Source organism: Hydra vulgaris, chromosome 03 (genome assembly GCF_038396675.1).
Source record: "Hydra vulgaris chromosome 03, alternate assembly HydraT2T_AEP".
Taxonomy (NCBI): domain Eukaryota; kingdom Metazoa; phylum Cnidaria; class Hydrozoa; order Anthoathecata; family Hydridae; genus Hydra; species Hydra vulgaris.
The window spans coordinates 60,193,028-60,218,657 of NC_088922.1; the positions used below are offsets into that span (position 1 = coordinate 60,193,028).

At 28.1% G+C, this 25,630-nt stretch overlaps 2 protein-coding genes across 2 annotated transcripts; both read right to left on the reverse strand.

The window, feature by feature from the left end:
- LOC100212248 (histone-lysine N-trimethyltransferase SMYD5) lies at positions 1-25,625 on the reverse strand. Its single transcript, XM_065793865.1, has 13 exons — positions 25,438-25,625; positions 22,729-22,845; positions 19,528-19,748; positions 19,216-19,334; positions 18,928-18,997; positions 17,929-18,033; positions 14,654-14,716; positions 13,136-13,206; positions 12,759-12,865; positions 11,848-11,904; positions 494-588; positions 345-415; positions 1-260 (listed from the first exon to the last, which is right to left on the reverse strand). The coding sequence occupies exons 2-13, from the start codon at positions 22,823-22,825 to the stop codon at positions 149-151; spliced, it is 1,188 nt and encodes a 395-aa protein (XP_065649937.1). The 5' UTR covers positions 22,826-22,845; positions 25,438-25,625; the 3' UTR covers positions 1-148.
- On the reverse strand, positions 23,261-24,703 carry LOC100215844 (3-oxoacyl-[acyl-carrier-protein] synthase, mitochondrial). The gene has a single exon (XM_065793864.1). The coding sequence runs from the start codon at positions 24,635-24,637 to the stop codon at positions 23,300-23,302; it is 1,338 nt and encodes a 445-aa protein (XP_065649936.1). The 5' UTR covers positions 24,638-24,703; the 3' UTR covers positions 23,261-23,299.
- Positions 25,626-25,630: the final 5 nt, after the last annotated feature.

Sequence of the window (25,630 nt, forward strand, 5' to 3'; positions counted from 1 at the left end):
TCGACAATTTTATTTATTTCAATCAAAGTAATAATAAAATGCACAAAACGCTTCCAAAAAACTATGCAAAAATATGCAAAACATATTTAGTGAAGACAATCCTCGAAATTTATATTTCTCATAAAAAAATATAGTTTATAATTTATAGTTAAGAATCACTCGCATCTTCACTCATTTCTGAGTCGTCACTCGATGTTTCAGATTCATGATCAACTTCTGATTCACAAAGTGAACAAGTGCATTCGAATAAATAATTTTCTCTAAAAATGTAATAAAATCAACAAATATATAATTATTGTTTTTTAAATGAGCGGCATCTAACCTACAAATAAGAAAACACGCACCTGAGAAGTTTTCTTCTAGAATGGCGGCTTCTCGAACGCTGACATTCATCCAAATAACATACACATATTTCCTAAAAAAATAACAAAAACAATTCTCCCTGAACACTAATTGAATAAAGAACAGACGAAATTAGGTGAATAAAAAAAACCTCGTCTTTTATGATATCCTCCGTTGCTACCAATACCAAGGTGGAATTATTATATGGAAATGTTGCTTCGGCATTTGGAGAACAGCTATGATTACCTAAATATAGACTTTTTAAATAAAATATTTAATTTTTATAAACAATTAGATTATTTATATTTTTTTCAACTAGGGTCGTTTCCACACTTACCGTGAGTTTAACAAAAGTTATTGTAATATATTAGATTACTCAAAAAGTAGAAATGCATTAGAAATGAATTTTTGCAGCCGTCAGTGTAATACGATAAGGGTTAGTTTAAAATTATTCTCACTCTGAAATTTAAATCAATAATGTACTTACTTTGAACAATCTTTTAAAGCGCAGTTTTCCATACTTATCGTAAGTGTTTTACACTTATCGTATACATTGTCGACACTTATCGTATATCTTAAAATCTACTTTAGTGTCTGGTTTAAAACGCGTTCGCGGTTTCAAATGAAAATTTAATGCATTGGTAACATTTTATAAAGCGTTTTTAGGTGTAAAATTAAAAAATAAGACTATTAAATAAATTTAATGTTTATTATCAAATAAACACTAATTATATAGTAATAAAAACATTATTATAAATAAAAGTAAAGATTTTAAAGCATTTCCATTACTTTAGTATACTTATCCTTTAAGTTCCTAAAATGGAAAGGATAGAGTTTCATCATAACTATTTAAGTCTTATTTTATAATTATTATCAACATTTAAATGAAACTCGTTTTCTGACACTTTTGCAACTTTTTTTTTTTAATTTTCATGTTTTCTCTTTCTTTTTTAGTTTTTTCATTTAATAACTTTTTCTCCATAGCCAATTGTTTCTTTCTTAATCTTTCTTCCTCTACTTTTGACTTTTTATCTGCCGCTAATTGTTTCTTTTTTAATTTTTCATCCTTTATTTTTGACTTTTCTTGCAATTTTGTCTTCTGAATTAGCTGCCACGTTTCAGATGTTACAACCGATGGTTAACGTTCTAATTTGCGCTTGGACCATTGGACTGGTTGTTTTGGCCATATTAAAACACTTTCGATTGGATTTATTATTTCTGCTGCTATTTTTAAACTGAAACAAGCTGGTTTTGGTTCTATAACAGCTGCATTATTGCAATCAGGCATTTCCATATCGGCTATACCTTTCTCATTTTCTAAATTACCAGTTGTTGATAGATTTTTATTACCCTGTTGTATTTCATCAGGTAAAATTATGGTCTTATATGTTTCAGATAAGGCTCTTTTCCAAAAATGATACAACTGGAGGTATTCAAGATCACCTTTCCAACCTAAATGTTTGTCAGCCAATTTAAACTGCTCTAAAATACTAAAATCAATGCACTTTTCAATAAAGGTTATGGGAGAGTAAGCTGATAAAGTCACACTTGAATGGTTTTCTTCTAAATAAGGAGCCGGAGCAACAGTTGACTCAGATAATTTTTGAACAATTTTTTTGTAGTCAACACTATTAGCATCAAATGGAAAAATTCCGGTATTTTTAAAACCACTTTTAATATTATTTGCCATTATAGGATCGATTATAAAAGAATTTAATGCTTCTGGTACATTTTCATTGTTTATTTCTTGTCCTTCATGGTCAATGCGCTATTGTCGGCAAAACGATTTCCACTTTGCTTTTATTGGCCCATAAACTGCCACATCGAGCGGCTGCAAAATATGTGTTGCATTTAGGAACAAAGCAACAAGAATTATTCCATTTTTAGAGCAAAACTCACTAAATTCGATAGAAAAATGTGACACATGACCATCAAAAAAAATTATAACTGGTAAAAGAATTTCTTCTTTTATCAAAGATGGATAAAAAACGTTTGTTATATACTCAAAAAAACATTCTGCGTTCATCCAATCATTTTCACTTTTTCCAATACCCCATCCTGATGGAGCAGCATTTATAATTCTATTTGGAAGAGGAACATATTTAAAAATTGTTAATGATGGAGCAAAAGTTCCGCTGGCATTTAAAGTGGTGATGCTTTTTTTATTCCTCATATGTATTTTTCCTCGTTCACGAATTAATAAATTAGTTTTTGGCGACAACTGAAAACCACTCTCATCAATATTGAAAACGCGCATCGAATCATTTAAATATTGAGCGTTTTCTCCTAAAAGCTTCGGAATTTCAGTAAACCAATTTCTTATGGCTTTTTCAGTTCCTCCTCCTCTAGCTCGGTTCAAGTATTCACCTCGTTTTTGAGATAGCTGTTTGTGGCGGCGAAGAAATGCATAAAACCAACCTTTTGCAGGACGGTTGTTAGTAAATTTTGTTTTTATATTGTTGGAATTCAAATATTTTTGCACAGTATCTAATAGCTGTACTGCAGACATGGCAAATCCCATTCTGGTGCATGTTAGTAACCACTCGACTAATTTGTTTTCAATGTTCACCTAGAACTGATTTATACCCGCAGTGTTGTATTTTCAAAGAAGTTCTTTCGGATATTTTATCACGAAGCGTCTGATAAGGAATTCCAAACGTCTTGCTCGCTTTGTACATAACCATACCTTTTTTAACAGCATTAATAGCATCACGTAATTGACTATCTGTATATTGAAGTCTTCGTTTTAAACTACAAAGTTTTTTTCGTGCCATTGTAAAATAATCTAAGTAAAATATTATTTATTTTTATAGTAAAATAGAAACAAATTGATTATTCATTGGACATACGATATGTATGGAATGACATTTTTTTAGTTCATACTTATCGTACATTCAAAAATACTACATTGATACTATAATGATGAGTTGTTTTAATAATAGTAATAATAATTCATGTTTTATTTACCTGATTAAGTTAATTTAGAAATAAAATTTTATGTTATCTTCATAAATTTCCTTGTTTTATTTGAAACGCTTCTAACAGCTGGTACTTAAAAAAGTATTTTCATAGGCTGACGGGATAAACCCACTGAGTTCATTTAAGTAACTATGTATTGCGGTTTCTATGTATTGTAATAGAATTGCATGACGATGTTGTTGATACAAAAAATATAAAAATAAAAAAATAATTACTACTTTTTGCAAAATTTATGTTCGTATTTAAAACCTACGATAAGTGTCGACTCATGGTAGGTGTGGAAACGACCGTATATGTAGTCAATTCATGCTATTAAAATCGAAAATAAGTTCAAAATCTTGAATCTTTGAGATAGGAACCAACCAGAATACCCGCCCTAGCCGCATATTTTAAAGCCCTAAACAGACTTAGAGTAGGCAGAGACATACGCAGCCTGATTCGCTAATTTCGAAAGAGAGGCGTACGCGTTTGTTAAAAATTGAATTAAATCAAAGCAAATGTCAAAAAGTGTATTGAATAATAAAAGTGAAAAAAAATAATTATATAAAAAATAAAATAATTAATCCTACCTCAAAGATTCAAAATCTTGAACATATTTTCGATTTTAATAGCATGAATTGACTATATGTAGTTTAAAAAGTATAAATAATTATATAAAAAATAAAATAATTAACGAAAAAATTATGACTTTTCTCTTGAATTTTGTACATTAAAAAACTTATACTTTTACAAAACTTTAAAACTAACCCCTCCCCATGATTATCGAAGTAAAAAACCCCCGTGATTTTCGGCGTAAAAAGTATCATCTTAAAAGTAAGGATAAAAAAATAGGTTCGTTTTCCTTAATGCAATTAACAACAATTGTAACAAAATATCTAAAAGCGATGGTGAAATTCGGCTATGATTTCATTATATCCATTTATTTAACCAAAAATTGAAAATTACAAATTTTTATAATTTTACAAAATTAGTTTAGGTGTCACTCGTATAGTTAAAAACTAGTCAATGGAGTGACATCTAAATAAAATAAACAAACAAACAAAAAAATTCAACAGCAGTATTAATAAATGAAAGCAAGTGTAGATTAAATTAATTATAAAAAAAATGATTAAGCTATAATAAATTAAATAAAAAGACAAAAAAATATGAAAACACTCAATTAGTAACAACAATAAAAATAATTAGCAACAACAGCACAAATAATAACAAACTTTACGCAAACGAAAAGGCAAGCACAAAAACTACAAAATGAAAACAAAAATTTCATAACGAAAAGACAAATACAAAAACTTCTACAAAATAAAATAAATTATATTTGTTACTCTTGGCGGATACAGAAAAGCGTAGAAAATTTGTAGTCCGTTATTTTTGTTTTAAGTAGTTCTTTTTGTTATTTTTTCGAACATTTTTCGAACTTTTAGTTTATTGTTTTTTATTTATTTTATTAAATCTATTCGTTTTACTTTTTTATTCATTTTCTTGTTTTACGTTTTTTTCAATTTTTTAGTTCGTTTATACCTTTTAATTTTTTGTTATTTTACTTTATTTTTAGCTTATCTTTTTTATTTTTTAAAATAATTTCTTTCCGTTTTTCCCTACGATAGATTTTCTAAATCAGTTTTATATTTTACCTCGTATGATTTATTTCATATTAAGCCACCATCAATCCTAATACTTGACTAAAAAAAATTTAAAAACTTAATAAAATATTGCCTAATTGCTTTCAAGAAATTTACCTCAACTATTCGCAATATGTAAATTATAAACATTACTGAAACTTTTCAAGTTGGAGAATATTGTTATGCAAGCTCAATTAATTTGAAACATTGTAGAAATGTAATCAATTGTAAGCAAGAGCTGATTGGGGTTGCCCTTGGTATTGTGTTTTAATAAACAGATTACAAACATTGTAGCATAATAAAATATGACCTGATGGCCACAGATTTACTTTTTTATAGTAAATAAATTACCAAAAAGAATAATTGGTTACTGTATTCTAAAATTGGTAAAAAAAATTTACCATCTAACAGCAACTGACTGTAGTTAATATTAAATAAAGCAACAAAATTTGATAAATTTTATATTTATAATGTTATCATATAGAATGACTTTCAAATTCTCCTGAAAAATAAAAATATGTATGCTCTGAAGAATAAAAAAATAATTCCAAAATTTTATCTAAGGTTTTAAGCTTTGGTATAATCAATAAAATCAAATACGTTTTTTTTTTAATTTCTGTGGACCTCTTGGATAATAATATAGTAATAGAGATATAATTTTTAAAGTAATATCAATAAACTTTTATTGAAGACATTTTTCGCATGTAAAATGTAATTTTAATGAAGTTTGTTTTACAGATTTAAGGTTTAATTGTGATGTTTTATTAGAGTTAAGTAAGTTTTGATGTCTTTTTAATCAACCTTCTTAAAATTTAGTTTGGAAATCAAAATCTCTTCAGACTTCTTAGATTTAAATGGAACGTGTTAGTTTAGTATAACATATTTACAAATTTTCTTTTTGCAAAAGCATCAATAATTAACTCTTTATAATCGAAAAGTTGGTATAAAGATGTAAAAATAAACCCCTGCACCAGCTAAAGAATTACACTTTGCATAAAGTACTTTATAAGTAGCCTGGTAAGTACTTCATAAGTAGCGTAATAAGTACTTCATAAGTAGTCTGGTAAGTACTTCATAAGCAGCCTGGTAAGTACTTCATAAGTAGCCTGGTAAGTACTTCATAAGTAGCCTGGTAAGTACTTCATAAGTAACCTGGTACAATTGCACATAAACTTTGAGTATGCTTTGAGTACAAAACACGTTTAAAGATCTTTTCAAATTTATTATAACACACATCATTTTCTTTTATTTATTGAAAATTAGCAGCAGATAAAATTCCATCGCTAAGATCAACTTTCTTGAAATTTTGAGATTTTTTAGAAAACTTTCTTGAAAGAGTGAAAACTCTAAAAAATCCTTTAAATATTCTGAAGATAAAATAAAATGAATTTCCAGAGGCTACAAGCTGGAGCTGCAACAGTTTCTTTTTGTTAGTTTTTAACATTATTTTAAAAGTGAAAGCAAAAACTTTCTCATAGAAATTATTTGAAAAATATTTATATTTACAAATGAAAACATTTAACTTAACGGCAATCTTAAAAACTTAATCTCAAACTTTCACCATTACCTCAAAATCTTGAAATTTATTCATAACAATCTTATAATGAAAAAGTAAAAAAAAATCAGGAAAATAAATAGTTAAACACTATAACATTTTTGTTTGTTCTAGTTTTATCACTCTTTTGTGTAAAAATTCATTCACCTCAATTTTATCTATTCAATTAATTGAAATATTTGGGATAAATACTCATCCAACCATATTGAAGATAATGAAATATTTAGAAAACAATGATATAGTGACAGATTAAGGTATTTTGGGCATTAGGCATCAAGACTTTGAGCCTAATTTAGGCATATGACTCCACTAAAATGTATAATTATAAGTTTTGGGTTGTTAAATAATTTTTATGTTTAAACTAAACTGTCAAATGAGTTGTTTTTAGTTAAGTAAAGGAACTACTGTATATAAATATTTCTAATTTTATCTTATTTTAGCCCATCTGAATATCGGTTTTTTAAAGAATGTTGTCTACTATATTCTTAATTAGCTTTTTGATTGCTATTTTAGACGAAGATTGCTCTTTTTTCTTTATTAGGGTAGAATAAATGCTCTCGGTGTAACTAACTTTCATTGAACATAAATGCATATTAAGTTTCTTTATTATAATAGGAAACACTTTCTTTAAACCTTGCTCCTTAAAGTTACAAAACAACACTGATACTACATTTTAAGCAAGGCCCGGATTTACACCCTAGGGGGCCCTTAAGCGAACTAGTTTTCAGAGCCCTCAAAAGTATTTTGCAAAACTATTTTGAATTAAAAACTATTATATAGTTTATATAGTTTGCTGTTTGCTATTTGCTCTTGTATTCTTAAGTTAAGTGTTACAAATTCTATATTCATTCACACTAGAATTCCTTTGTGCGGAATTAATCTCTAAGCAAACTATAATGCTGAAATGTTTGCACGAAACTTTATAAAATGTTAATAATTGTCTGAAGGGGAACTGTTGTGTAGCAACCATTACAATCATGGAAGTAATATTTTTTATTAATAACTAAAAAACCTCAGCCTGTAGGTAAACTTGGCCCTTATTGTAGCCTTTACTTAAAACTGGTTTTCATAATTTAAAAACTGGTTTTCAAATTTGTTATAAAAACCAGTTTTGAAAAACCCTAGAAAAAAGATACCAGCTGTGTTTCCCAACAAATGTAAATGAGTGTTCTTGTAAATAATTATGTTGTCTCTGATTTTAGGTTTTTTAATTTCAAAGTAAGATATATTGTCAGAATAGGGATACTTGATAAGTTCCTGTATCATTAAGGATTTCTCATCATTAGATGCGTCTGGATCTATGAGTGCTACAACAACAATATCTTCAGCCAAGTACCATGTATGTCTTAAAAGAGAACTTTTAAGACTTTTTTCTAATATTTTATAATCCTCCGCTATGTTTTTGATTACTTTAATAGCTTTGAGATCATTAGATCTTAACATTGTCAGTCAGAGACATTTTTCTAGTTGACTTCTGGTCTATATGCAATTCAATGTCATCTTTAATGGCATCACTAGTCCTGATGTGATTGGCTTAGATTTTTGTTAAAATATTTTGGAGCCTATATCAAAAAGTTCATTTAAAATTTTTATAAAATCTGTTTCAAGAATTGTAAGATAGCCTCCTTGAGTTTTCTACAACATTAATTTTTTTTCCAACATCTTTAAGTTTTCTTTTTTCACAGCTTATCATTCTGCATTGTTTATTGTTTATTTCTGTTTTGCTAAATATTTATATATCTAAAAAAACATAATTTCTTTTGTATCATTGTATAATCTTTTACTCTCGTATATTTAAAAATTGAATGGTTGTAAAACTTAACAGGCTTTATATATTAAACAAATGTATAATGGTAATAAGGCACTCAAAGTGGTGATTCTGTGTGTAATGAAAATTCATACACTACTTATTTATAAATTCAAAATATGTGAGAGAGAGGTGGAAATGTAAAACTATTGTGAAAACCCATAAAAAATGCACATCAATCTCTTTTTCCAGTTTTTACACCTAACACTTCAAGGGTCTTTACACCCTTATATTTGGTAATATATATATATATATATATATATATATATATATATATATATATATATATATATATATATATATATATATATATATATATATATATACACACAGAATTGGACAAAACATTTGCAACCAACATCGAACAATGCTAAAAAGTGTTCCTAATTTTACATGTCTTAAAAACAAAACGAACTATACTACCACAGCAAACAGTTCAGGAGTCTGGAGTCATACCATGCCATGACATGAGCAATCAGCTGACAGGTGACAGCACACAGGCAGAATTTCGTTGACAAGTGCCATTTTGCAGCGGAAAAAACAAGTGCAACTTTTTTGGTTTGTTTCATTTTCTTAAGTCTGGTCTGTGTCAACGTCACGGAAGTTTCTTAATAATTAAAGGAAGTATCTAGAAGTTTCCAGAAGTTTCCAGAAGCATGCAGAAGCTTCCAGAGGTTTCCAGAAGAAGCATCCGGAAGCATCCAGTAGCATCCAGAAATATCCAGAAACATTCAGAAGCATCCAGAAGCTTCCAGAGGCATCAAAAAGAAGCATCTAGAGTCTTCTAGAACAGGTTCACACAGGTTCATTTTACTATATAAAAGACATGTAAATCGACATGTAATTCAGTCAGTATATGGAAGTCAATCAGTCAGTATTATCAAGACAGTTTATCGAAGTGAGTTTTATCAAAGTGTTTTATCGAAGAACATCAATACAAGAAGTGAAATACAACAAGTGTTTCATTACATCAATACAATCCATATCCAACCAAGATGTTGTTTTCCACAGAGCATTATTGTATCATCACAAGGTAAATGTAACACAGTAAGCCTTGAGAAGCGTGATCACTTATTTTTATTATTTTTATGACTTCAAGTGCAAAAATGGCTCCCGACAGTCTTGGATTGGAACTAAGAAAGAAAATTATTGGCGATTACGTAAGTGGAATGTCACAAAAAAGTATTTGTGATAAATATCGTGTGAAAAAATGGACCGTATCAAGACTATGTTCCAAATATCGTTCTCCGGGGAAGTTGGCAGCAGATAACAAAGATGGAAGACTGCGTTCCACCACTTCTAGAGAGGATTCTATGATCGTCAGATCCGTCAAGAAGGATCCCTGCCTGGATATCATCAGTCGAGATACAAAATCAATTAGAGCTGCCTGTATTGAACTGAACAATCAGACAACATGCTGTTGAAGCCGGATTGTTTTCTCGACGCCCTGCAAAGAAACCGCTGATTTCACTAAAAAACCAGAAGAAAAGACTCCTGTTTGCTACATCTCATATTGACTGGAATGTGCAGAAATGGCAAACTGTCCTGTCCAGTGATAAATTGAAGTTCAACATCATTGGGAGCGATGGCATTTGCCGTGTACGTCGACCGGCCGGAAAACGCCTCAATTTACGTTACTACCATAAGACCATGAAGCATGGTGGAGGCAATGTAATGGTCTGGGGGTGTTTTTCTGCTAACGGTCTAGGTCCAATACATTGAAACGATGGAATAATGGACCGTTTCATGTATAAAAATATCCTGAAAGATGTTATGTTACCTCATGCTGAATGGAATATGCCAATAAAATGGGTTTTTTAGCAAGACATCAATCCGAAACGCACTGCAAAAGTAGTCAAGCAGTGGTTTCAAGACAACCACCTATCGGTGATGGATTGGCCGCCTCAATCTCTGGATCTCAACCCTATCGAGAACCTGTGGGAGATCGTCAACCGCGGAATTAATCGTGAAGGTGTTCGTAATAAGGATCAACTGTTTGAACAAATCCAAAAGGCCTGGGCAGCGATTCCACAAAGTTTCATTGATCACCTGATCGAATCTATGCCTCGAAGATGCAAGGCTGTGATCAACAACAAAGGATTTGCCACGAAAAAATTGATAGCAAAATACAGCTTGGTCAACATTTTGTCGAGTTGCACTTGTTTTGTCCAGAAGGAAATCAACTTTTTTTAATACTTTTGATTAATTTATTAATTGTCGTGTACAAATAATGAACTTTGTGATGAATATAACTTGAAGAACTTTGTCTAAACAGTTACATAGTTATTTCTCTAAATTGAAAAAATGCAGCACTTTTATATAAAGAAACTAAATTAGCATTATTTGGTTGCACTCGTTTTGTCCGATACTGTATATATATATATGTATAGTTCTATAGTTTGTTGCATTTGGGAAGCACGAAAGGAAAAAAATGATTCTTACACCAACACATACATCACTTTTAATTACTTTTGACTTTCGTCCAACATTTGCGTGTTGGACGAAAGTCAAAACCATTAATTTAATTACAAATTAGATTAATGGTTTTGACTTTTGTCAAAACCATTAATTTAATTTGTAATTAAATTAGTTTGTTTTTAAATTAAATTGTTTTTTAAAAAACCACAAAAACGCAAATTTAATTGACCAGAATGTTTTTAAAAACATTCTGAATGTTTTTAACAAGTTTTTATTTTTATTTTTTTTTAATAAAATGTTTTTATTTTTAATTTTTTTAATCAAATGTTTTATTTTTATTTTTTTTCACTGTAAATCATGCGCGGAGTGTTGCTACATCGACTATCTTATAGCCTGACTCGCAAGGGAGTGCTGCTACATCTACTGACAAGTAGCCTGACTTGCAAGGGAGTGCTGCTATATCCAAATATATATATAAATATCTACATATATATTTATATATATATTTATATATATGTATATTTATATATATATATATATATATATATATATATATATATATATATATATATATATATATATATATATATATATATATATATGGTCAATTAAATTTGCAATTTTGTGGTTTTTTTAAAAAACGATTTATTTGTAATTAAATTAATGGTTTTTACTTTCGTCCAACACGAAAATGTTGGACGAAAGTCAAAAGTAATTAAAAGTGACGTATGTGTTGGCGTAAGAATCACTTTTTTCTTTCCGCTCTTCCCTAAGACAACAAACTATAGATCTATATATATATATATACATATATATATATATATATATATATATACTATATATATATATATATATATATATATATATATATATATATATATATATATATATATATATATATATATATATATATATATATATATATATATATATATATATATATATGGTATGAAAAAACTGATTTCATACATATAGTATAAAATATTGAAAGTTTTATTTATGCATTTTTTCTCAAAAATCTGTACCAATTAAACGCACCAATCTGTAGCTAATTAAACATATTTACACAAAAATCGATTCATATTTTATTTCCAGTAAACAAAGAAATAAGCACTATAAAAACTTACAACGACTCTGCATCTTGAACAATCCAGACCCTTCACAATTTAAGAACGAACCAGACTCTAAAAAAGTTTATTCATAATTATTTCAGTTTCTACTTTGTACCTCTTGCTTCAAAGCTCTACACCACTAACGCATGTTCCACTAAGCAGCAAAAATTGTGTTATCAAACAAAAAATACTTAAAGGGATCTCAAACCTACAAGACATGTTGTGTTTATATTTAAAAAATAAAAAAAATGTTTGGGCTATTGGCTATTGATTTTTTTGCTTGTTTACATAATCGATCTTTTACACAAACAAAAAAATCAATGACGTCATGTACTGAAACTCTTAGGAATAAAATGTGCTCGGATAGATTATCAAGTCTGTAGATTGCGGTGTATATTACGCTGACTTTTTGGCCTACAACATAACGAAGTTAGTTTTTCTTGGTATGCATTAATTCTTTTGTTTTAAAAAATTTTAGCCCTAACATTTTTTTAAATCATTCTCTTTAATATAAACACAACATGTCTCGGAGGTTTGATATTCCTTTAACCATTTTTACATTTTAGATGCTTATATTAAACTGCAATTCTTTTACTTAAAAAACTAATTTTTTCTTTCCTATACAAAAAGACTTTTGATACAGACTTTATATTATAATAATATTTTTAAATCAAAACTAAATTATTGCAGAAAAAGCATTATTTTTTTAAAAGCAATATTTTTTAAAAGTATTATTTTTTAAAAACCATTATTTATTTAAACCAATTATTTTTTAAAAACCATAGTTTTTTTTAAACCATTATTTTTTTAAGTTTAGTTTCAAGCATTTTTTAAAAAAATATTATTTTTAATTCTTTTTACTAAATGTATACAATTTTGATTAACTTTTTATGCTGCTTCTACAAAAGCACAAAAATATATGCAACCTTTTTCCATGTGGAGATACAGCTGATCAATAAAAGCATCTACTTGTTCTCGTTCATTGTCACTCATCACTTTTGCATCGATATTATAAACATATTCACTCAATGAGCTATAATCAAATAAACTAATTTCTTATAAATATATAATATAATAAATATTTATAAAATATATTAATCTGTCTAATATATGTTTAATATATAGTACATTTAAGTTAAAAAGTTAAAAAAATATAAATAAAATTATATATTTGTCTAATATGTAATATAGTCAAGTTACTTTAGTATTTAAAATACTTTTCAACCATTTTGAACAGATATAAATTATCAAATATAAAAAAATAAAAATAAAACAGTTAGTGTAAACTTCAGAAAACATTTACCTAGTCCCAATACCTTGTCCATTCATTCCAATGAGAGCAAACAAGGATTGAACCCCATTTATTGTAAGAAGCTATGTGAAAGGAAATATCTACTATATTAAAAAAATAATTGTTTGTTCAGTTTGATGATCATAAAAGATTCGTTGTTATGCTTAAAAACTGTAAGTTAATTTTGGGTTTAAATTTTTTTAAATTTATAGGGCTATGAAAAATCATAGGTTATAAGTAACCATAGGGGGTTAAGGGATGATGGTGGTGATGTGTGGTATTGTGATTGTGGTGGTAGGATGTGGTAATGTAGGGGAAAAAGGTAAATAACAAGTGGTGGTAATTGAGTGGAGGTAGAAATCAGATGTGGACATTGGCAACTAAGAACATTAGTATATTTAAATAATTGTTAAACACAAATGTTTTTTTTATATTGATAACAGTTATTTAACAATTTTTGACTGCCACAATATTTTCCTTTTGTCTTTGTTTAGTTCTTTTAGACCATCTAAAAAAAACCTCTACTTGTTTTTTTAAGATGTGTATCTGTTAATCACTCATGTCTGTTTTAAAACTATATACTTTTAATTTTTTAATTTTAATATTGATTATGGTTTAACATTTATTGTATATTTGTTAAAAAATATATTATTTATCTTTATAAGAATCATTTTCAATAATTTATAAAAAAAATACAATTAAAAATACTTTAAATATAAAGAAATATATTTTGATGTTAAATAATAAATTATTACAAATTAATTTGCCTCAGCAAAATTTTGTTCACATTTTTTTAAGCCTCTAGTCACCCAAAAATGAACTAATGTTAATTGTTTTGAAACCAGCATGAGTGATAGTATGCAATAATCAAACCTTTGTAATTGCCAGATTTCTAACACAAGCGGTGCAAAGGTTTTAATGAATATACTTTGACAGCTGTTTAGAAGTCATTGCCTGTGAGCATCTTAAATAATTTTAAAGTGAATTTTTTGCTTTAATGAATTTAAACTAAATTAAATTTAACCAATTTTTTAAGTTGATACTTTAAAGTCAGTCATAAAACCTTTTTTATAAAAAACTTTTTTTTAAGTTTAATACAATTCACCCTGTGTTTAATGCTGCTAAACTCGAATTTTAAAAACTAAAAATTGGAAAATTATAATAAATATAACCATATTCTCCACTGACTACTTTTTATACACACCACCACCTGTCATCCACCACTACTTGTTATCCACCCCTAATTTCCACCACTACCTGATTACCACCGCAGTACTACTTGTTATTCACCTTTTACCCCACATTATCATCCCCACCACCTTCTCCTATGATTTCTTATAACCTATGAATTATAAACCAAAATCAACTTATGGCTTTAAAGCATAACAACAGTTCTTACATACTAAATCTTCATTGTCATTTAAAATTTTTTCTATTATTATTATTATTATTGTTTTGCTGTTATTGTTATTATTACTGTTATTATTTTTTAAATTTTACTATTATTATTTTTAAAACATCAAATCCTACTTTGGAAAGTTCACCTGTCGGAACAATTTCTTGAAGAAGACTATGCATCAAAACTATTTGCTCCTAAAGAAAAAAAAACTATCATCAGCAACTTTTACTATCATATTATATATTTATCTCCACATAACTAAAAGAAACACTTCAGAAGAAGAGGTTGTTTTTTTAACTCAGAAACACAAACCCTTAAATATGGCTGCTTCACAAAGAAACATGTTGAGGGAGAAAAAATTTGTCTACACTATAACATGTGTGTAATTGATTCATAGAATTTTTTTAAAATCTTATTATTCTTAAAATTTTTTGAAAAACTCGTAAAAGAAAGACAAAGTTTTCGTTCCAATAAAAGATATATATATATTCATTATGCAAGTTACTTTTGAACAGATAATAATCCATTGCAATAAGCATTGTCAACAAGAGCACGTGCCCAAGATGAAAAGTTAGTACACATTTTTGGAGCATGCTTTGTAAGTTTATTCATGATTTGACATACTCTTGATTTTAATTGATCAACATTCTCTGGTTGAAAGGAATTAGTAAACACTTTTCTTTTGATTTCAGCATGAAGGAGCTTGATAGACCGACATTGAGGGACATTGGTGGGGTTATTTTGTTTCAAAACAAATGGAATTTGTTTGTTATTTAAATACTTAACTTCTTTTGAAGAATAATGTGATGAAGCTTTGTCTGACCAAAAGATGCAAGCTTTATCAGGGCAATGCTTCTCAATGTAGGGGATTAGTCTTCGTTGAAGCCATTCAAATTTGTACATCTGGGCATCAATGGCCATTCCCTGGTTCAAGATAAAGTAATCAGAAACACCATAATCACATAATGCATACCAAACACCTACTTTAAAAGGAAACTTGGTGCGACCTGAGAAGCAAATCTCTTCTGGAGTTGTTGAGGCATCTTTGGCATAAAAAGTTTTACTTGAAAACTTGGCCCCATCATTCTGTGTTATATATGTTTTATCATCCATTATGATGATCGGAAGTCCACCTACTCTCTTTGTTAAATGCTGTTGATAAAGTCATCCAAGGGCTTTTCTTATTTCACCTTTGACAATAAACACCATGTCTGTTCAAAGTATTTAAGACAGTTTTGTGGCAAACATTGTATTTTGGGCAGCTCTTCTTAAACTTTTGTTTGTTGTGTTGTTAAATTCACGTATAAGACCTCCAAGTGCAGCACCAGTGATCTTTCTAGCAGCTCCATTGTTTCTATGACCATTAGTAACACCCACCATCTTCTCTGCTTGTTAAAGAACCTTTTATGCACCAGATTTGCCATAACCTGCATTTTGCAAAGCCTGTAAGCGATCTTTCTTACTCAAGTGTTCAGTACTTTTCAAGATATTGTTTGTGATTTCACGAGATACCATATCAAAACTGTGTAATAAAACAATGTACCCAAATGATACTAAAACAGAAAAACAACAATTACAAGCATGAGTCACCTGTATATCATATAACACAGTTTCTATTTTTAGACATAATTTATTATAAATATATTCGCATGTTAACATTATTCTACGAATCAATTACACGCACATTAGATCTAGTTGAATTACATCAGAATTAACAGCCACATCTTAATATTAAACTTTATGAATTATATACATACCTGATTTATTGTGCCAATTTTGACCTAAGCAGCTATACACCATTTTCAATTTTTTTAAGTATGTGAACATGCGGTATGAAACATCTTTTGAACACCACAAAGTTTTATTCTAAAGTCATTATCCCGTTTTATTTAATCTAATCTCAAAATATGCAAGTTAGAATAACATGTATATTTATATAGAGTCCTGATCTTTAAAAAGCAGGGGAAAATATTTTCAATGAAGAGACCTGGTGACTAGCAAAATTGCTATTGACTCAAGCAATCATGCAAGGGAAAATAAAATATTATTCACATTTTCATTTGATAGTCAGAAGTTTTAATTACAACTGGTTTCTTGTCCCTCAAGATTTTTTCAAAACCTTGATATAAATATAACCAAAAACACTATTGTATCTAAACAACTTGTTTATCTGTACAGAAACTTTATTGTCAAAATATGTTTTGCAGTTTTAAGATTAAGTGACGAATATAACAAAAGACGAATGAACAGATAGATGCATGGGCATTGGCCTTGGTAACCATAAGCCAAAGCCGATTGTTTTGAAAAATTAGTTTTTTTACTTTTTTATTTCTATATTGTATGCATAAGTATAATAACTCCATAAACTAAAATGCATGTATAAGCCTAACTTATTATATAGACACATCTGCAACCACTAAAGTTTTAAATACTTTTTGAACTGTTTTTTATCAGGATCTTCCTGAATTTAGTGTCTATTTATAATTTAGGAAAGCAATTAGACAACATATAGATCCAAATTATACAAAGAGATAAGTTTAAAATCAAGAAATATAAATGTAATATAAGATACAAAACAAAAAAAAAGAATATTTGTGATGTTCCTCTTCTTTTTATTTTGCAAAATTTACAAATTTGAACTTTTGTTTTCATCTATATCAAAATAGCTTTTTTTTTTTTTTAAATTAATTCACCTTCCCAAGGCCCAGAAGGCCACTAAAGAAGAGGAGGCTACTTAATTATGGTTATGACCCTCTCTCAACTCTATAACTTCGAAACTTGATGAACAAGGCCACTACGTGGAGAAACAAGTTGAGCACGGTACTACCAGGGGCGTGGTGGGGATGGAACTCAGAACCTCTCGCTTATAAAGCGAGTGCTCTACCACTACACCACTACCATATATTAGTCTGTTAGTTGCTTTGCTCATTGTTGATTTATTTCTTATTTAATTTTATTTATAAGTTTAATTACTAGAATATAGTTAGATAAATGATGAACGATAATTTTATTTACTTGACTAGATTATTTATTTACTAGTCGCAATGAAAACATCATAATAGCATAGCTAATCAAGACGATTTTCCTTTGTACCAAGATACTACGCATACGCTGAAGTAGACGAAGCAGGGATTTTAACCTGAAATTTTGCTGCTACGGCTAATAATAACCCCGAACTTAAACAGCGCTCTAAACAACTGAGCTATCCCTGCTGAAAATTTACCTATTAGTAAAAAAGAGTATAAATTTGAATTTAGGGCCAATGCAGATGCATCGGTATCAGCATTGTACTAATCGGCATCAGCATTGGCCAAAAGTAGGCATCAGTGCACCCCTAACACACACATAAAACATGTACATATATACATGTTTTACATAACATACAAAAACAAAAATATTACTCAACCTTAAATTTATTGCCAAGTAATTTATGTGTTATCTTGTGTTCTTCATTTTTTGTTTTGCTAAAAAACTGCTGGAACTCAGACATTACCATTTCAGGACACTGGGACTAAAACAAAATTTTTTCTTTAGGATTAATCTGTAAAATTTCATTGAAAATAATAATGATATTATATGAGAAATTTATAATATATTCTCTAAATCTTTCAATCTTCTATATTATCTATATGTGAATCTTTCAGAAAAAGTCTTTATTACTCTTTTTTTTTATTGTTTAGAAAATACTTGACTAGTCAGAGTTTTGATCAACATGGTGTAAACACTTGACTAGTCAGAATTTTCATCAACATGATGTAAACATTAGGATTCAATTTATTTTGAAACCGAAAGTTTTTAAAGCTAAAAGATATTTGAGCTGTAACTACTCTGTTTAGTTAGGAAATAAACATTTCATAGGATAAAACAAAACATAAAAGTAAAGAATAAAATCAAGTCTTATTTATTTTTTATTTTTGCTGTTAATTTTTTTTTCTTCTCTTAACAGAATTCAAAATTTAGATTTTTGCAAGCTATTAGCAACAGTATTTAAGATGCAATTTGTAGATAAGTTGAGCTTAGAATGAACTTATACATTAATTTAGCTGGGAATGCAATTTGTAGATTAGTTAAACTTAGAAATAGTGTTGTAATCGACTTGAACTAAAAGTCAACTAAAGTCGGAAAAAGTTGACTTTTAGTCAAGTCAGAAATTGAGCTGTCGATTTAATAGACAATGGATTTCCTATTAATCAACTAAAAGTCGATTTAGTCTAGTAATAATCTTAAAATCCTGTTATCTTTTTATTCAATTTTTTCAATTTTTAACATTTGTTTGTTTTTATTGATTGTACAAAAAATTAAACTTTTGGTTGTGTATTTAATTAATTTTTTTATTTAATGTTAACACTATGCTTAAGCAATATATAGATTAGTTGAGCTTAGAATGCAAAAAGCTAAAAAAAACCTGTGCAATCATAGCCAAGATTCTCACAATTAACATAACAGATGCTGTCTCAGGTGGATAATGCAGCTGCCTAGATTAAATGAATAAAAATAAAACCAACTTAAACAACCAGAAATAACTTTCTTTTCATAAATTTAGATGTTTTGCGCCGAAAATAATTCAGAGAAAGTGATCATCACTTAAATTATATATTAAAAAAAATCTGTAATTCTTTTTTAATTTATAAATAAAGTATAATTATCTAAAAATATATATATAAAGATAAATAGCTGATGGCTTCATTCTTACTTCCATGCTTCTTCAATTCTATTTATTGGACTTTCGCTCATTTGATCAGGATGTAAACACAAACTTTTATGGTATTTTTCATATGCTTCTGAATAGCATTCTTTACTACAAAATGGTATCTAAATAAAAAGGGTATTCAACAGCAAAATGGTTTCTGAATCTCAATGGTCTCAAAATCCAATTTAATTACAATTTAATTAAGTGTAAAACATCTAATTATAAATTTTTAAAATATTATTGAAAACAATAACAAAAAGTTTTTGCTTTTGATTCACAAGAAAGAATTTTTTAAATTTAAAACAGAAAACTTACACAGCAATTCGGACATTTAAAAATATAATTAATTCTCTGTACAGATAAAGAACACTCTTCGTGATAGGGAAGTTCAAGAGTGTAATCAGCCGCTAGTCTTCTAGCCATATTTTGAGCAGTTTCAAGAGACCGCATACAATAATCACAAGCAACGTAATTGTATTGCCGATTCCAAGAAAATTGACATAAAACAAGTGGTTTTTCAGTAAGTATAGTATCTCCTAAATATATTCATTATCTTTAAAGTATATGTACTTCATATTTTTATTGCCATGTCAACACATCTAAATATTATAGTTAAAATAAAAATAAAAATAAGCAAACAATCATGAGTAATATATATACATATATATATATATATATATATATATATATATATATATATATATATATATATTTATATACATATATATATATATACACACACATATATATAATAAATTAAGTAATTTATGCTAGCAAAATAAAAATATAGGAAAAATAGTTTATATCAATTACTCAACAAATAAAAACATACAACTATACATATGAATCAGCATAAAAAACATAGCAAGAAGCGAAAAGTTGTTGCTGTTGCAAAATGAATAAAACAATAACAAACAATAGTTACTATTGTTTATGTTATAGTTCTTGACTAATTTTTACTCATTTTTCAAAAATACTCTTTTTCAAAAGCCATTAAGTTTCAGCATGTTTTTTAGTAAACTCAGCAACCAAATTAGTTACATTAACTGAACTAGCAGAATCTTCAAATCTTGCACTTTTAAAAAAACAAGTTAGTATCAATAAAAAGTTCATCTAAATCAAAGGAAAGCTTTTTAATGCTTTTTTTAAAAGCAACATGAATTTTATAAAGGTTAAATGTAGTTTTTTTTTTTAGATCCAATAATACATTTCATAAGCATTGTTAAAATTTGGTCTACCCATTCCAACATGTGAAAAAGATGAAGAACATACCTCTAACTCATTTTCAAACTGAAAATAATGATCAATGAGTTGGTTGTGGTCACAATATGATATTAGCATTTCCTTTTTTATGTCTGACCAATACTGGAGATATCCATCATACTGCTTTTTTACTTGCTTAGCTGTTGTCTGATCAAACTTTAAAGTAAAAATTGATGTTTTTTGCAATATCAGAAGTTGGCACTTTTAACATATCTAATTTTTGATTCACCTTGCTTATATTGCTTTGCCACAACAGAATCAGGAAAAATTGAGCTAAATCTTGCATTGTCATTTTCTGTTGATTTAAAACTATAATTAAAATTTACAACTTGTAAAATTTGCATAACTTCAGCATGAGAAACTTGGTCATCTATATGGACATTTGAAAATTCATTCAACATCAGAAAGTCTGAATAAATAAAACATAAATAAAATGACTTAAACTTTATATTTTGAAAAACTTTATTTAAAAATTGATTCTCACAACTTTTGCATGATTATTTAACAATGCATGCCCATATAAACAGTTGCATGCTTTGCATGTTCTGCATGCCGAGTGGAAACCCTGTAATTATTTTGATAGCTGCATTATAATCATCAGTTGCAATAAGTAGTTATTAACTCCATCAAGTAACATGTAAATTGCTAATGGGAGGCAGGTGATATTCAGCTAAAACACAAAAAAAACATTATTTGCCATCTTAGCACCAGTTTCAGGTTTTTCAAATAAATGTGCTACATCAGGGCTACTCTTATGAATACAGGTTAAATGCTTTGCAAAAGTTTGAAATGTTATCAGTTATAGTCTTTGTGGTTTTATCTTGAATGACAAATTTTAATTGGATCTGTTCTAGACTAGCAGTTGTCTTTTTAATCTTATAAGCAATCTTTTTAAGTGTTGACTAGTACTGCTGATCTTCCCTTTAAAGTTTACTCTTCAATCCAGTGCACTCTGACAGCAATGTATAACCAATGATGAGCTGACCGATATTCAATTGTAATTGCAACAGAATACTGTTTCTGTAACAGACTGGTAAGTTTCTGAAGCATGATTTAATATTGTTCATCATATTATATTATGATTTTTTTCATCCAAAGTCTCCTGAGAAGCAACCTAAGAGTTACTCACAAGGTTGGGTGCTTGCTAAATCTTAATTAGTTAAAGTTAACTTATCTTTTGCTTTCTGATCAGTTTTTCATACTCTTTTACATTAGTTGGGTGAATTCTTTAAAGAATTTCAACTTATAAGCATGTCAAAATGACCTTAATGCAACTTACAAGATACCACACATCAACTACATCTACTGAATTTCACTATATATGCCTCAAAATGTTTCAGGAGGTTAGATGAAAAGTTAGTATATGCAACTGTCAAAAAATAGCAAAGCTGTCTTTTGTCATAAAGGTTTTAAACAGACAGATTAAAACCTTTATGACAAAAGTCAGTTTGCTTATTGTGTTGTGTGTTTAGGCTGTGTATTTTGCTTGTTCTAAATGCAGCCTTGTAACTTGATGCATGACTGATATCTAACGTGAAGTGGTTTTTAAGATCATTTTTAAAACGGTTTCCTAAATTTATTAAAAAAATAAAGATTTTTAAATCTTTCAAAATTTAACCATGTTATATTTTACTTAGTGTTGTATATAAAAAAATTTATTTCTAAGAAAAATATTCATCTTGTGTATTTTAAAGTTCACTTTGCTTAATTACTATTTTTATTATGCTACTTTATTCTAACTCAAACACTTAACGATACACTGAACAAAAAACAAAAACATGCTACATTGAACGTTTTTTATAACTCCTCACCTAAAATTAGGCTCTCAACCGGAAGTATAATGGAAAAACAATAAACGCTTTTGTTTATATCTCATTCAATAAAAAATTTTTGAATTTTTCTGGAAACATTCAAAAATTTAATAATTAAAAATTGAAAAGAAATTTTTTTTTAATTTTTCATAATTAATGTTTATAAATTCATGTTATTACTTTAAAGATTTTTAAAATCTTAAAAAAAAAATATTTTTGTAAAGCTATATCTATATCTGTAGTGCACACCCATGACTTTAAATACCACAGTTATAAGATATCACAAATCAGTATTTGCATAATAGAGGCTTATTACAACCATGAAAGAGTTTAAATTTATTAAATTTATATAAAAATTGTTTAATTTATATAAAATTAATTTTACTAATATATTTTAGTTTTGTAAATATTATAAAAAACAAAAAATTATAAAAATGTTCACCTTTTATTATTGTAGATGCTGCAAACAATCCTTTTCCTTTTGACAAAGTTTCTTTAACATATACATTATCAGATGCAAGCATTTCTATAAGGCTCATTTAGTAAAGTGTTTTACAAGCTGTAAGGTTTAAAAAACAATGATAAAACAGTGCGTCCACATGTCTCCTTTGCATGTATATACGTATACATATGTATGCATATGTGTGTGTGCATATGTATGTGTGTATGTGTGTGTATGCTAAACCTTGATTGATAAAAAAGTAAAACTTAGGTTAGCCTTAAAAAAAATATTCACAACTTTTATTTAGAAAACATTTTTAAAAAGTGCAAAACTTTACATATTTTTTAACTCACTTACAAAATGACCTGGTAATAATTTTTTTAAAGTAACCAATACTAGTAAATAATAATTTACAAAACTTTATTATTTAAACATTTAATAAGACTTGATTAAGAAAATCAAAAAAAAATTTTAATTCAAAAATTTTAGTTTAAAAAATAATTTCAAAACTTACAAACAAATTTTCATTTTTTTTTCGATTTTTTTATATAAAATAAAAAAATTTAAAACATTATTGAATTTCTCCAAGGCACAAAGATGCATTTGTGCCTCCAAAACCAAATGAATTTTTAAGAGCTATTCTTCGAGTTGTGTGACCTAAACACCATGGCACTGCTTCATTTGAAACATAGTTCAGATCAAACTCTCCATCTTTTGAAAATAAGTTCATAGTAGGAGGTATAACTTTGTGATAAAGTGCTAGTAAAGTAAACGCAGTTTCAACAGCACCTGCAGCACCTAACAGATGACCAATAGCACCTTTAAATGAAGAAATTTTTATACTATAGGCGTGTTTACCAAAGCATTTCTTAATCGCTCTATTTTCAACAGCATCACCAATTGGTGTAGAAGTGGCATGAGCATTCACATACTGGATTTGATCTGGAGTTAATTTTGCATCACGTAAAGCAGCTTTCATACAAAGATATGCACCTATACCATCTTCTCGTGGTGCAGTCATATGGTAACCATCTCCAGACATACCATACCCCATTATTTCACCATAAAGCTTAGCATTTCTTTTTATTGCATGTTGATACTCTTCAAGGACTAAAATTGCTGCACCTTCTCCAATTACAAAACCATCTCTTTTACTATCAAATGGTCTTGATGAGGTACTTGGATTTTCAAAAAATGCTGTAGATAAAGCTCTAGCACGTGAAAAACCAGCTACAGCAACAGGCACAATAGCAGCATCTGTGCCCCCACATACCATAACATCTGCATCCCCATTTTTTATCAATCTCATGGAATCACCTATCGAATGAGCACCAGTTGTACATGCAGTAGAAACTGCATGATTTGGTCCTTGAAAGCCATATTTTATACTAATATGACCAGCAGCAAGGTTAATTAAAATTCTTGGAACAAAGTAAGGACTGACTCTTTTGTAACCAAATTCAGAAAATGCTTTTGAAGTATTTGCTATCGCTTCAAGGTCAACCATTCCCGATCCGACTGCAACTCCAGTACGCTGCTTTTCTTGCTCTGTATTAGGTTTCCATCCGGAATCTTCCAATGCAAAATCTGCTGCTGACAATGCATAAAGCATACTTTGCGAAAGAAACTTCATATCATTTTTAGCCACATTTACATAAAACTCACCCAAGTTATTACCTAAAGGTACAAAAGCAGCAACTTTAGAGGGTATTGATTCGAAGCCTGGTCGATCATTAAAAACTACACCTACATGTCCGTTGACAAGCTTTTCCCAAGCAAATCTAGACCCACAACCTAAAGGTGAAACAATTCCAATACCAGTGCAAACTACACGCCTTTGGCAAGAAGCAGAGCTACACCTTCTTTTAAATGAAAAATTAGTTTTCTTTATATCAACAAATCTTTTCATGCCTTAATTTTCTTTTATTATTATATTATAAACTGAGAAGAAAAAAAAATCAAAACTTTTAATAAATAATAAAAATATAATATATAAAAGATTTATATATATATTTGAAAAAATAATTTAGTGCAAAACTAAAATAATCTTAAAAAATTGAATATTATTTCAATTACTTAAAAGTTAAAACTGTTCTAACTTATGGTAGAGATAAAACAATCACATTTTTGCATTTTATTTGATCAGTTTGGATTGGAATTTGTATTTCTTACAATAATTATTATTAGAATAACAAATACCAAACTGTAGAAACATTTTAGTTCAAATAAAAATAATTGACATAACACTGTAGAAAAAGTGAACTTGGAGGTTTTTTAATTATAAAAGTTTAAGGAAAAGTTATACAACTTCTGATGCTTTTCTTACAGGTGTAAATTAAATCAATTAAAGGAAATAAACCTAAAATGAATATTTTATTTCAAATAATTTTTTTAATCCTTTTCAAAATATTTAACTCAATTAAAAGAGAAAGCATTTTTGTTTTGAAAACATTCCTTTCTCTTTTTAATTAGAAAATTATATGACACATAAAAAATAAAACAATAAAAACAGATTTAAAATAAAAATCCTCTTAGTTTATACATTACCTCAATTATGCATAAATACATAAATGTGTATTTATAAAAAAATATTTTTTTAAATTTAAACAACACATGAAAAAAACCAGGATACACAATAATCTAAATAAAAAATTTGGACCATTATGATTACATTAGAAAAAAATTTTCTAACAAAGTATTTAGATTTACCTTGTGCTCAAAGCCAAATAATTTAGGAACAATTTGTGGATTTTTCAAGGGTATTTTGCCACTTGAGCATAAGTTAAACGTCCATATTTTTGGAATTTTTTTATTGTAATCGCATTTTTTTATTTGCCCCAAATTTGGCTTTTTTGTGAATTCGCATTTATAAAAAATTTTTTTTTTTGAACATCCCTAATAT

Excerpts from the sequence above, each read along its gene's own strand:
- LOC100212248 (XM_065793865.1), bottom strand. The coding sequence starts at position 22,825 with ATGAGCCTTATAGAAATGCTTGCATCTGATAATGTATATGTTAAAGAA. Across the intron at positions 12,866-13,135 it reads GGACAAGGTATTGGGACTAG|CTCATTGAGTGAATATGTTT; the intron begins GTAAATGTTTTC and ends ATTTGATTATAG. Across the intron at positions 416-493 it reads AGGATATCATAAAAGACGAG|GAAATATGTGTATGTTATTT; the intron begins GTTTTTTTTATT and ends TTATTTTTTTAG.
- LOC100215844 (XM_065793864.1), bottom strand. The coding sequence starts at position 24,637 with ATGAAAAGATTTGTTGATATAAAGAAAACTAATTTTTCATTTAAAAGA.